Genomic DNA, 14,796 nt, shown 5'->3' with positions numbered 1-14,796 from the left:
TTTTATATTTAACTCACTTCCAGCAAATAATAATATTTTAAAACTGGCTCTTTTCTTTTTAAAAGCTTATATCCTCCGAATTTTCTCCCTCTCTCTCTCTCTCTCTCTCATATATTGAAACATAAAATAAAACATCTCTTACTTTTTTCATGCATTTCTAAATTGTTACATATATTAAATTCAATTTCGCATTTTCATGAGCGAATTCTGTTGTGCTTTGATTTCTGAATAGATTATGCACCACAGACTCTGATCAATATCTATGCTTACGTATTCTGTTATAATCATGTAATTTCGTTTTAATCACTAGATTTATAAACATCTTTCATGTTCTCGGACTGAATGATACACACTCTCATATTTACACGTATCGCTACAAACTGTTGTTTATTGTATGGATTTATAACTCACGTGCTATGCGAACAAAGTGGAAATCCCTGTGTCTGTAAATGTCGATATTTATTTACTGTCTCTCTGTTTATCGACCGGTTTGGCATATGTTACATTTTGCAGTTTTATTATGTGTAAGCTATCACTATGTTAATATGAATCTTTCTGAAAATCAAATAAAGCCTTCTTCTGTGACAAAAGTTTAGTTTTATTGCGCATCGTGAATAAAACTTATGTTATACATTTGAAACTTCTCACTGGCTAAACTCTCAGTTATCGAGTCTTTAAGTCTGCAAGAATTATATACTTATTTAAACCCATTTCTTACTTTTTCTGTATTGCTGTTTGTTTGTTTTTTGAATTTCGCACAAAGCTACTCGAGGAGTATCTGGGCTAGCCGTCCCTAATTGAGCAGTAGAAGACTAGAGGGAAGGCAGCTAGTCATCACCATCCACCGCCAACTCTTGGGCTACTCTTTTACCAACGAATAGTGGGATTGACCGTCACATTATAACGCCCCATCGCTAGAAGGGCGAGCATGTTTGGCGCGACCGGGATTCGAACCCGCGACCCTCGGATTACGAGTCGAACGCCTTAACACACTTGGCCATGCCGGGCCCTGTATTACTTTGTATTGAACTAAAGATAAGCTAACTTACCAGAATACAAACAAAATATCTCACTTATGAAATGCCTCAGTTTTATGAAGTCGGTTGTTAAATAACAGGGAGAGGAGACGGGCTATCAGGAAACTGGTCTCAAAGTTTCAGTCAGTCAGGAAATGCGGCACACTGGTCTCAAAGTTTCAGTCAGAAGGGGGCGTCTGCCTGGGTGCTCAATGGTGGGGTTCTGCCGTATGTTTACCCTACCAATAAGATAATTGTGCGTTTGCCGAAACTTACTTGTAATTTTCTATACTTTCCCTGGTTTGTATCTGTGCCTTGTCCCGCTCTAGGTTTTATTTCAAAGAACCGCCTACACTTATTTCAAAGGTACAAACGTCTTCGCTTCTCGGCGGCAACTTGCCGCCAAAACTCAGCTTGGTCGCGGTACGCCAGTCCTAATGACTCGGAGATTAACACTCACAAAGCAGCGAAAGTGGTGATAATAATACTGTGTCTCTGTGAACTACGGCTCAGTCAGTAGTATCTAACTTTTTAGGTGTGGTCACCAGTTTACTGTCGTGTGATAAGAACTATAAGCATTTCCCGAAAGAACAAAATTGTCATTTTCTTAGTCTGAGTTTTTACAGTACTCCTATTTCTTCTATATATAAAACTCTTCATTTTTTATTAATTTTCTTTAATATCCGATAGCCATCGCTAAAGTAACATATATTTTCAAACCGTGCAGAAGATTATTACTGTATAGTCAACCTTTGTATCGTTTTGGATCTAGCCCTAATCTAACCATGAAATTATAACATTTCGGATCTAGCCCTAATCTAGCATAAAATTATAACATTTCGGATTTAGTCCTAATCTAACCATAAAAGTATAACATGAGTTTCAAAACGAAGAAAGTGAGAAACAAGATTGTTTACTTCTTTAACTTTTTTATCTGTATGACACAGTATGATAAAGTTGTAGCACGTACGGAGCACGTAGTTTTATCTTGAATATGTAATAATAAAATAATGTAGCTACAATTCGTACATGTATAACTAAACGTTTTCCTCTTCCCTCAGAAATACAAGTCCGTGTCTGTTTTGGTCATAACGCTGTATTGTTGAATCATACTAGTAAATAAAGCAGACATTGGAGAACTCAATTACTCAGAGAATCGAGTGTAAATACGAATTAATGAGTGTTTTTACGTGTCTTCGATCTTTTATTTGGATGGTTTTGGTATACTTAACTGCATAACTTAATGTCATCGAAGGTACAGTTAACTGTATACAGTTAGATATGGTGTAATGTCTGTAATATTAACTAGACAAGAGAACTGCATTGAGAAAACTAACAGAATTTTGTTATATAAAAAGACACTACCGCATCTAATGTGTTTTCAATTACGCTGCCCACTTAGATTTGTTTTTACTTTTCTCCTTACCACAGTGATGCTGTAGTAAGGGTAAAACGTTTTTAGCTGATAAGAATGCCACCCTGCGATTACAGTTTTGCAATATAAAAAGATAACTCTAACTTTTTCCAAGGTCCGTAACCATTCATATGCTGTTGCTAAGGGTTTCAAATTGAATCTAACATAGGTGTCATACTAATAGACATGTAGGCTTGGTCTTACTTCCAGGCTGAACTCTAACGGAATGATAAAGAATTAATTTTCGATAAAAATGCGAGATGGAGTCTGATGAAACATCAAATGCCAAACCTTGTAAGCAAGTGTATACGGGTATTTTAATGAGAAAACGAATTAATGAAAATACATAATTAGTTGTAAGTTTCCTTAAAACTGTAATATTCGAACTTCAATACTGATTCAAGTACAAATATGTCTCAAAGAAGAAGTCCTGCGAAGACATTACTACAGTACTAATCGATCAGTAACTGTTGCCAAAGTGTTTTTATAACATTTATTGAGTAAATTCAAACAATGCTCTAGCATGATGGACCAATGTTCCACTTGTTAGGTATTGAACTCAAAAGAACTTTTGGTTTTAATCTTTGCATTAACTCTAATATCTACCGAAACGAATCACTCTTTATAAATGTTAACCTAATATGAAGGTCACATCGTAAGTAGCCATTTAGTGAATCATTTATTACTTACTTGTAGATATTGTAATAACATGAGAAGAAGCGTGACAGAAAGGGTTCCTCTGTAAGAGGACACTTTCAAGGCAGCCGTCATTGAGTCAGTTAAAAGTATCATGCGCCTGATTCATTTACAGATTATTGGTAATGAACAGATATCTACAAAATTGTATGGAAACCCCAGAAGAATAGTTCATGCATTACAAGAGAAGAGATTATTTTGGACATCTGAATGTGATGCTATGTCATAAAATTCCAGCCTTACTACAGGTAGTGAAAAGTATACTCTTAACGTAACTCATAGTAACGTAGAAATTGAAATATCGCTGGTTAACAATAAAAACGTTAGCTGGTGAGAGAATAGCATTGAAAATAGACTCGGACTGAACTAAAAACAATGAATGAAGCTGTTCGAAGCCAGGCTACTATCTACAATCAGCACGAGACATTAAAATTTAATTGAATGTTTTCAGTAAACAAAAATGGAGGGCGGAACCCAGCTAGAGAGAAACAAAAAAAGAGGAAAGACGGAGAAAGAATAGAGAACAAAGAACGTATCTCGTAAGTAGGGAAAAACAAAGATTATCAAAAATCGAGAACGTTTCCCTGATGAAGGAGTAAAATTATGAGTTAAGTTATACCAAAAGCTTCTATAATAAGACGCAATAAAATTGGTGAAAGCATATGAGGGCAATGAACTCGGAAAATTTCGAATCACTTAAGATATTTTGTAAGTGACAAACCATAAGTTTTCCGTTACCATAAGGGCTGTCTGAAAAACGCGAAAAGTGCAAGAGTTATTTCATGCCAAGAAATAAAATGTAAGGGATTATAGATGCATAACGAAAGGGGGGTAATACTTACATTTCAACACGAGTTAGATGTATAACGAAAGGGGAGTAATACTTACATTTCAACACGAGTTAGATGTATAACGAAAGGGGGTAATACTTACGTTTCAACACGAGTTAGATGTAAAACGAAAGGGGGGTAATACTTACATTTCAACACGAGTTAGATGTATAACGAAAGGGGGGTGATACTTACATTTCAACACGAGTTAGATGTATAACGAAAGGGGGGTAATACTTACATTTCAACACGAGTTAGATGTATAACGAAAGGGGGTAATACTTACATTTCAAAACGAGTTAGATGTATAACGAAAGGGGAGTAATACTTACATTTCAACACGAGTTAGATGTATAACGAAAGGGGAGTAATGCTTACATTTCAACACGAGTTAGATGTATAACGAAAGGGGGGTGATACTTCCATTTCAACACGAGTTAGATGTATAACGAAAGGGGGGTAATACTTACATTTCAACACGAGTTAGATGTATAACGAAAGGGGGGTAATACTTACATTTCAACACGAGTTAGATGTATAACGAAAGGGGGGTAATACTTACATTTCAACACGAGTTAGATGTATAACGAAAGGGGGGTAATACTTCCATTTCAACGCGAGTTAGATGTATAACGAAAGGGGGTAATACTTACATTTCAACACGAGTTAGATGTATAACGAAAGGGGGGTAATACTTACATTTCAACACGAGTTAGATGTATAACGAAAAGGGGGTAATGCTCACATTTCAACACGAGTTAGGTGTATAACGAAAGGGGAGTAATGCTTACATTTCAACACGAGTTAGATGTATAACGAAAGGGGAGTAATACTTACATTTCAACACGAGTTAGATGTATAACGAAAGGGGGTAATACATTTCAACACGAGTTAGATGTATAACGAAAGGGGAGTAATACTTACATTTCAACACGAGTTAGATGTATAAAGAAAGGGGAGTAATACTTACATTTCAACACGAGTTAGATGTATAACGAAAGGGGAGTAATACTTACATTTCACACGAGTTAGATGTATAACGAAAGGGGAGTAATGCTTACATTTCAACACGAGTTAGATGTATAACGAAAGGGGAGTAATGCTTACATTTCAACACGAGTTAGATGTATAACGAAAGGGGAGTAATGCTTACATTTCAACACGAGTTAGATGTATAACGAAAGGGGAGTAATGCTTACATTTCAACACGAGTTAGATGTATAACGAAAGGGGAGTAATGCTTACATTTCAACACGAGTTAGATGTATAACGAAAGGGGAGTAATGCTTACATTTCAACACGAGTTAGATGTATAACGAAAGGGGAGTAATGCTTACATTTCAACACGAGTTAGATGTATAACGAAAGGGGAGTAATACTTACATTTCAACACGAGTTAGATGTATAACGAAAGGGGAGTAATGCTTACATTTCAACACGAGTTAGATGTATAACGAAAGGGGGGTAATACTTACATTTCAACACGAGTTAGATGTCTATCAAACTGTTCGTTACTAAACCGCCGATTAATCGTTTATAAGCAGCGTATCGTAGAAACGTACTTTTCTGTAATTATGTTTTAAGTGATGGAACCGTACAGGGTTAAGTGAAGGTCCTGAATTAAAATAAACATAAATGTATATTGCTATGACTTACAATAAATTCCTACTTTTCCTTACACTTTATAAAAATATTTCTTTATTATGAATAACAAGATTTGTAAAATGATGCATTCTTAAACATATGTGGATACTGAATAGAAGCCTTCCTTTACAATAAGTAGATTTATTCAAAGTTTTGTCGAGTTCAAAGAGAATTCAATACCAGATTAATACTTCTATAATATTTGAGAAGAAAGTTAAAGGTGAGTGGAAAGACGTATAACATTTTATGTTCTATTCAATTGTTAAGACTAACTATCGAATTATGTTCCGTATATCAATACATAAATAACCGATTTTAAAAATTCACACGTCTCTACAACGAGGGTTTCTCTTTCTTGGTGAAATCTATTAACAAGAAATACATATCGACATGTTAGGTGTAAAATACAATGTGTTATGCGTATGAGTAGAGGCTGTCAGGTATTGTTTGACTTGACATTTTCGCTTTATATGCAAAAGAATGTTTGTAAACACAAAGCTACACAATGGGTTGTTCTGTGCTCTATCCACCGCTGACCTCAAAATGCAAGTTTTAGCGTTATAACCCTCAGATTTACTGTTGAGACACTAGGACATACGTAGATTGTTTGTTTGTTTGTTTTTGAAATTTGCTCAAAGCTACTCGAGGGCTATCTGCGCTAGTCATCCCTAAGTTAGCAGTGTAAGACTAGAGGGAAGGCAACTAGTCATCACCGCCCCCCGCGAACTCTTGGGCTACTCTTTTACCAACGAATAATGGGATTGACCGTCACATTATAATGCCCCCGCGGCTGAAAGGGGAAGCACTTTTGGTGCGACGGGGATTCGAATCCGCGACCCTTGGATTACGAGTCGAGTGCCTTAACCACCGGGCCATGCCGGGCCCTGACATACTTAGAGGAAATAACGCTCTTTGAGGAACAATGATGGCTTGAACATATACAATGTAAAATATAGTGTTTCATTAAGTTTAGTGCTAAAACGCTTAGCGGTAAGTCTGCGTGCTTGCATCGCTAAAAACGTGGTTTCAATACCCGTAGTGGGCATAGCACAAATAGTCCATGATGCAGCTTTGTGCTTAACAACAAACAGAATAACGACATGTTATATCAGAGTGAATGTGACAAATAAATCCAGACAGAGATATTATTTTTTCATAAATGTCGGTTGATCAATATGGCTATTGCGAGTATTTCATTCAAAATTTTTATGATCAAAATTTGTAAATCTTTATTTTCTTGTGCGGGAAGACTTAACATTAACTGGTAAATGTTTATATATACATATATTTTATATACACCTTCAAGACCACTTTTATAAGGTATGTATATAACTAAAAATAGTGCAATTGAGCAATTTACTGTACTGCCCTCTATGTATATTTCATACACTAAAATCACACACACCTATGGATTTTACATTATAGTACGTTTGTTACGTGTAGTACAAGTTTATATTTCGTGTATCGTGTAGTTGTTTTTAATATGTATCTTTATTTTATACAGTTTACAAGCAGGAAACACTTTTCTGTTATGAAACAATCGAAATGTTTTATAAACTCTGTTTAAGTAGGTATCCAATGTCAAGAATAAGAGATTCGAAACTTGATTTAATATATTTTATGATATTTTCTGACAAGCATTTTCTCGACATGATCTTGATACAAAACATTCTTGCAAAAAACGTATATTTTAAGTTTTTCATTCTTGTTTATAATAATTTTATGTTCAGTTTTTGCATAGGCACTGAGCAAATTAGTATTTTATAGCATATAACAACAAGACACAATCAACAAACGGACACTATGATTAAATTAATAATGTCTCTGTTAGCTAATTACAACCCTCCAGTGGTATGTCTGTGGACTTGCAACGGTAAAAATCGGGTTTCGATACCCGTGGTGGGTAGAGCACAGATAGCCCACTGTGTAGCTTTGTGCTTAATTCAAAACAGCAACAACAAGCTAATTACTTTCGCCACCGAAGAAAAATGAAGGTTGTGTCCTTTCCTCTATGTATACGTGTGTGTTTGTCAGCAGCATTTCTCAAAAACGGCCAAAAGGATTTGGACGAAAGTTAGTGTATATATGGATTATGATCCAAATTAGAAGTGATTAGTTTTTGAAAGATCAACGTCAGAGCATGTTCACAAAAATCCAAAGAAATCTCTATCTGTTACCATGGGGGTTGATTTTCTGTATTATTTTTGCTCTATAACTCATTAAAAATGATCGGATTTTAAAGACACTTACTAGATTTGTGTAAAATGTTATTTCTCATTGTCCTGCCGAAAATGGTGCGTGTCTGTCAATAACAACGGACATGCAGACACGTTTTTTTGAGAGCTGAGTATTATCAACGTTCTCTAAAGTTAATGTCTCTCTAGTGAGTTAAGGTTGTTCCTTGTTAACTATAGACATATAAAATAGGCTATCTTTGCTGTAGTATCCACGGGTATAGAAATCCTATTTTTAGCGTTATAAGCCCTCAGAAATTAATGACGTGTCATCGGAGGGCTGTCTTTGTTAAATATATGTTTATCCTTTAAAACAAATTATTTATTTGTATTTTTAGAGTTTTTGTATAAAGCTATACAAAAACTATCTGGAAAGCAGCTAGTCAGTAGCATATAGCGCCATCTTCTTGGCTACTCTTGTGTAACTGAATAGTTGGGTTTGGCCGTTACTCTCCTAGCCCGCTCTCAGCTCCAAACTATGGAGCGTGGGAGCGCATTTTCGCGACAACGGGACACGAAATTTCACAGTCTGAGTATGCAATCGGCGCCAAGTGATTAAAAATTTAACTTATAAACATTCCGTGGTTTATGAGTGAAATTTTCATGGACCCAGAAAGAATGCAAAGATTTATTAACGTCAAGAGACAAATGGAAAATATTCGAGGAGGTATTTTATATTTGGCAAAGCCCCATTTAACGAAAATGGTTAACGTTTACAAATATTATTAAAATAAAAACTTCTCCAAAATAGGTAGATTGACATATTACTATTTTGTTTTTAGTTTTTTGCGTGAAAGAATTAGGAAAATAAACACATATATAATTCATTTTCATTAGAGTAGTGGAGAGGCATAATACGTAGAAACCACAAGTTTTCATACTGTAGAATTAATTACATTTCTATGAAAGTCTTAACTGTGTATATATATTTGATGCTGTTTTTTTTATAGAATTTGTGTTATTTATACATTCATGGTACTGAAACTACATATATATAGTTTAAACATATACATTGCATCTTCCTTCATCATGAGGCCTGGCATAGCCAGGTGGTTAGGACGCTTGACTCGTAATCTGAGAGTCGCAGGCTCAAATCCTAGTCATACCAAACATGATCATCCTTTCAGCCATGGGTGCGTTATAATGTGACGGTCAGTCTCATTATTCGGTGGTAGAAGAGTAGTTGACGGTAGGTGGTGATGACTAGCTGCCTTCCCTCTTGTCTTACACCGATAAATTAGAGACGGCTGGCGGAGATAGCTCTTGTGTAGCTTTGCGCGAAATTCAAAACAAACAAGCTTTCACCACGATGGGCTGGTTGAACCTATTTGTTGACAACTCCGACTGCGGATTGAAAGATCTAAGGTTCACGTCGCAGTGCCGCTGAATATTCTGCACTTTCAACTCTAACTGCGCTTTAAGAGTGATTGTCGATCTAATCATTCGGAAAAAGGCCTGACAAAAACCTTTGTGGCATCAGATGCTACTAACTGGTTGATATCTCTCTAGTCAATAATTCAAAATTAAGGACACCTACACCAGAACCATAGCATGTATCTTACCTAGCGGCTTAGCTCATGTGCGTATAAACTGTCATTTAAGTTAGAAATACCAATACCTCTGTCATGAGGTAGCTACTAAAGCAGTGGTTCAAAACTTGTTTTACCCATGCTACTAACTCCTTCACAAACTTGTATAGACCTACCTGCAGAAATCCCTGTGGATCAGCAATACGTTTACATACTTTTACTGCTAAAATCCGAGGTTCGATTCCCAATTGTAGACAGAGTGCAGGTGAGCAATCTGTAGCGGATGTAACCGAATACAGTGTTGCTCATTTTGTTTTTTAACTATAATATATAAATTCAGTCATTACTGTCATAGATCCTAGGTTGAAAACAGTGATAGTAAATACTGAGAGTGTAACATAGCTCTAATAAAAATTACTTATATCAGAACATACGTAATTATACCTTTTTAAAATGCAATAAAAAGTTTAATATTTTGTATATTTCTTATGAAAAGAAGAGTGTTCTGGTTTGACAGAATGATATTATTGAACCACAAAAACGAAATTAAATGTATTTGCAAGTAATAATTAATTTATCAACAATTGGTTTAATTTTTTAAAAGATCTTGTGCGCAGAAAGTTTGTTCGAAAAATCCTTTTTGTTCTTTGGTTTTACAGTCTACGTAGTTTGAAGTGATCTATTGATAATTGAATACCACACGATTTTTAACAACTAATTTTTCCTCTTTCCTCTCATTGAACTTTCTACTTGCTTTACGTATCTCGGACATTCATGGTATTTCTATGTAGAACAATAGCTAAAATAAACATTGCTTTACCATGTTTTTGATACTAGTTAGTTAAAGTGCATAGAATAAAATGTGTAAAATAAATATTACCTATATATGCTGTAAAATATACGTCATTTTACATAGTTTCCAACTTAATTTTATTAGACCAAATTGTCTTGCCTCTGGTCTTTGGTCACTTTGTTTAAATTAGATAATGTTAAGTAATGCTTTGAAAAAATATATCAAAAGTATAGTTGTTGGACCATCCTGAGCAAATATAAAGTTTCTTAATCAGTTATCGTTAGTCGCTAATCTGAACCAGAAGGAACTACTTTTCGTTAACCTGAATACGACCTAAGAAGTTCGAAACGTTGTTCTGTACTTTATTTTAATAAAAGTTTTAATACCCATACCAGCAGTCTTGGGATACATTTTTACTTCAAGTGGGTTTCTCATCTCACGAAAAGAAAATCCTGTTTCGGCAGGACTGTAGATGAACCAGATATCGAGTACAACACAAAAGTCATGTTAAGAATAGTTTTCATTGGTTGATTTTTACCCTTATTTATATAATATTACTTTTCTATTTGCTGTTATTATTATTCATATTTACCCATGTTATCTATATTACGATCGCCAAATCACTCCTATATTTAACACCTTGTATAAGGCGATTTCCCTGCTCTGCCTTTATGGGCGAGTCTCTCTTTGCTGATAGGTCAGCGAGATATCCGTTGAAAAAAAGGGAGGCGGACCCTTATGGCTGCGTCAGCTGTTCTGGGAATCGTCACAAGCGTCCCAGACGTACACAAGCAGTAGAGCCATAGGAAGCATTGCGGGTACCCACTCAAGAAGAGATTTCTCGCCCCCAAGCCACAACGAAGTGCGCCAACGTGTTTTGTTTTTGTTCCGAACTGTACACGAGTGGCGAGCTCGCGTTTCACAGGTGCATCAGTATTGAGAAATACAAATGTGACTGAACGGTATACCAAAGTCTTACGTCAGTACTCAGAATCGAAGAATGTTTATAACCATTAACCCAGCAGGGAATGTTGCTTAATCCTGAAATCGAGTTATCTGACCAATTACAGACGCCACCTCGTGTCACAGGTAGGTAAATATAGTTCTCAACGTCTCAACTTCGTACGGTCTTAAAAGTTATATACACATTACCAAGAGCACGAGGGAAAGTAAGGGTAGTAGTTGTTCAATTTAATATAACGTATAACAAATTGGAATAAAACAATTTATTTTGCTGGCTTATACATGGTTTATATGGGCGTCGCCAGATTGTTTTGATGATTTTTTTTTCTGTTCATGAAGGATCCTTTCTAGATTTGTCAATATACACACAGCTACATATACGTAAAACTACATATTTTATGGCGAGAACTCGATGATAAATAAAATATGTTGAAATAAATATTCACGCAAGAGTTAAAATTAAACTGGTCTCTATCTACTTATTATATAATTGAAATTTATGTGTACGTCACAACTGTACCAATGAAAATCCATCTTTAATAATTATTTTGCACTATATTACATAAAATATAAGGTAGACATTCTGTCAAAATGTATTCTCAAAATGGCTGGTAAGGGTATTAAAACTTTAACTAAAATAAAATAGAGAACAACGTTTTGACCTTCTTAGGTCGTCTTCAAGTTAACAATGAGAGTTTGCAACTGTCTGTTAACCTGAAGATGACCTAAGAAGGCGAAACGTTGTTCTGTACTTTGTTTTAATTAAAATACCAATACCCATACCAGCCGTCTTGAAAATACGTTTTTACTTCAAATGGGTTTCTCGTAATCAAGAAAAATATACTGTCATTTGGATCTTCTACTTTAAGTACTGTATCAAACCAGCCAGGAATTTGAACGTTTATAGCCACAATCTTCTGAATCGTGCGTAACTGCCCCAAGGTAAATGAAAATATGAAGGATATTTTTCTGGCTAAAGTATAATATTATAATAAAGCCTTTTACACACAATTTAGAACGGCATGGCGTTCACCCAACAGCTGTGAAACTGAACCGCTGGCTGTTCAAGTACGTTATGCTTGCGTTGAGTATGTTTCGTTATTAATTTGCAATGGGGTATGGTGGCTCATGGAATTAATGTTTATTTATGGTTCGAAAGAAGGTTGTACATAGTCTCAAACCTTCCCTGGCGACGCCCTTGGTTAAGTATTAACCTAAATGAAGTTAATATTTCTCTTTATCAGAAAAACAAAACAAAAACGGATCCAACGTCACAGTGCAACCATTTATAATAACAAAAACAAAGTATATAGAAACGAATATCTTTTCCTTTCAGAATAAACTGTGTTCTTGTGTTCTAAAAAAAATTTCATGTAAATCAAGTTGATCGTTTCTTCAAAAAGCAATTTTAAAATTTCCTAAACATGTTTGAGCTAACCTCACATTTTTGAAAACCTTGCTGGTAATCTTCCATGCTTAAGCACCATCGTTAAAATAATCACGATTATTTTCTAAATCATTTTTGTTCGAGTTATTTAGTGATGGCTTTTTATTTCATTTACTTGTCTACAAATGAGAACGATTAATTTCCGCTCACAAAATATTAAAACTATTTGCATAAGTTTTATGTTCATTAGCCCATACTTTATTAAAGTATTAGTACAAGTTGCTCACTGATTTTGTGATAAGTTTAGAGTTTGCAACACAATTTTCCCTCAAGTTTTAATTGCAAATCATAAAGTTTGAATAAGTTACACGTTGACTAACTTTTGTATGCTATAAAGTTTACAGTGAAAACTGCCCTCTGATTTGTTGTAATAAAATACAAAGGTGCTAAGTTATAAAGCTATTAAAATTATGTACAAGCCTACTGTGATAACTTGGTACTATATTACACTGTTATCAAATTACCATTGGTAATTTAAGATTTTGTTTTAAAATGCATTATAATCCTCACAGCTATAAAATAATTCGGTTAGTTCACTCTACTACTGTTCATGAAGTTATAAAAGTGCTGACACAAACCGTACGAAGGTCAAGTCACGAAGTTATTGAGATACAGGTATAAAGTGCATGGAAGATAGGTTACGAGGCATTCAAAGTACTGCCATAGTTTGTACGAAGATTAGGTTACGAAGTTATCAAGGTAATGACAGAAACTGTGCTAAAGTTAGGTCGTGGAGTTATCAAAGAACGTTTAAAAGTTATAATATGAAAGCTAAGTCAGGAAATTATTAAATGTTATTTAAAAGTTGAATGAAAATTATGTAATAAATTTATAAACTTGCTGGTTACAAAGTGAGCAGAAGTTATCTTATAAAGATATGAAAATACGGCTACAAGTTACAGGAATGTTTACAAGTTGTATAAAGATTAGGCCATGTAGTATTGGAGGTGTCAGTACAAGATGTGCGAAGGTTAATACATAAAGCTATAAAGGTTAGGTCGTGATGTCGGTATTATTTGTATGAAGGTTAGAACACGAAGTTGTAAGGTAGCAGTATAAGTTCTAAGGTTAGGTCATAAAATTGCTTAGGTTTCAGTACACGTATGACATGAAGTAATGAAAAAGCCGTTATAAGTTGTAGGAATTTAGGTCATAAAAGTATAATATACGAAGATTAGATCATTACGGTCTTTATTGAGTAAACAAATGAATTCAAGTTGTTTTGTTTTCTGCGTTTAGTTAATAAAGTTGTCAAATATGCATTTCAAGATGTAAAAATCTTTGTCGATGAAATTTACAGAAAAACATGACAATGTATAAAGCTAAATATATGAAGAAACAAAACTGAAACTGCTAGTCACTTTACAGATCAAAATAACCATCGTATCGATGAACCACTACAGTAACGATTTTATACCTTGACCAGTTACGGGTTCTTTAGCTCAGATCATATTGATTACACTTCGCTTGATTGATCTAGTTCACACCATTGACTTACTGTTCCTGCTACTAATATAAATATCGCCTAGACCACCGCTACGTGCGTTGTATTCCAGCAGGCCTAGTTAGCCCTGTCATTGAGCTACTCTTGGCACCGGATACTGAAAATATAGTAAGGTTGACATTTTACTCTTTACTTTCACTGATAAACTATTCGTATCATCTTAATGCTAACCTCTTACAAGCCAGTAATTCCGTAGTTTCTGTTAACATTAAACCTGCATATTGATATAGCTAAGATCATCACCAATTAAACACCGAACGAAACTTTTGAAGTTTACGTTTCGTATTGTGAGGCTAAGGTTCCGTAGTTCACGTTCAGCTACCATAAAAACAAAACCGAACTCAGGGGTCATTTGGTTTAGTTGCTGTCAAGCACAAAGCTATACAATTGAGTATTTGTGATCTGCCCATCACGGGTATCGAAACCAGAATTTTAGCATCGTAAGCCTGTACATTTACGCCTGAGTCACTGGGAGGAGTGGGTCATTGGTTACATGGGCGCACTACAATAGTGACGGATAAATTCTACTATTCGGTCTGACACGAGTAGCTAATAGTTGCCAGAAGATTGTATTAACTAGCTGCCTTCCGTCTGGTCTGTCACTTCAAAATTAGGGTCGTGTAACTTTGCAAGAATTTCAGTGAAACAAACAAACAAACTTGAACAGCTAATGAATCTAGCGTTAAGGTTTATCTAAACCTAACCTTGACTAACAAAGCTGAAACT

General features: G+C 35.0%; 1 protein-coding gene across 2 annotated transcripts in view; it reads left to right on the top strand.

Moving 5' to 3' along the window:
• LOC143232411 (uncharacterized) overlaps window positions 1-14,796 on the top strand; it is a 123,332-nt gene that overhangs the window by 54,897 nt on the left and 53,639 nt on the right. Inside the window, exon 1 of one of the 2 annotated variants that reach the window (XM_076467854.1) lies at window positions 10,954-11,245. The exons of the other annotated variant lie outside the window; for it this stretch is intronic. Coding sequence (XP_076323969.1) covers window positions 11,185-11,245 — 61 coding nt within the window. The 5' untranslated portion in view covers window positions 10,954-11,184. Of the gene's footprint in view, window positions 1-10,953; window positions 11,246-14,796 lie in introns of those variants that run through there. 2 annotated transcript variants of the gene reach the window in all.

The sequence above is a fragment of the Tachypleus tridentatus genome, chromosome 11 (assembly GCF_004210375.1).
Source record: "Tachypleus tridentatus isolate NWPU-2018 chromosome 11, ASM421037v1, whole genome shotgun sequence".
Classification (NCBI taxonomy): domain Eukaryota; kingdom Metazoa; phylum Arthropoda; class Merostomata; order Xiphosura; family Limulidae; genus Tachypleus; species Tachypleus tridentatus.
The sequence above is the reverse complement of the archived record's forward strand: the minus strand, read 5'-3'. Positions and strand labels throughout refer to the sequence as shown.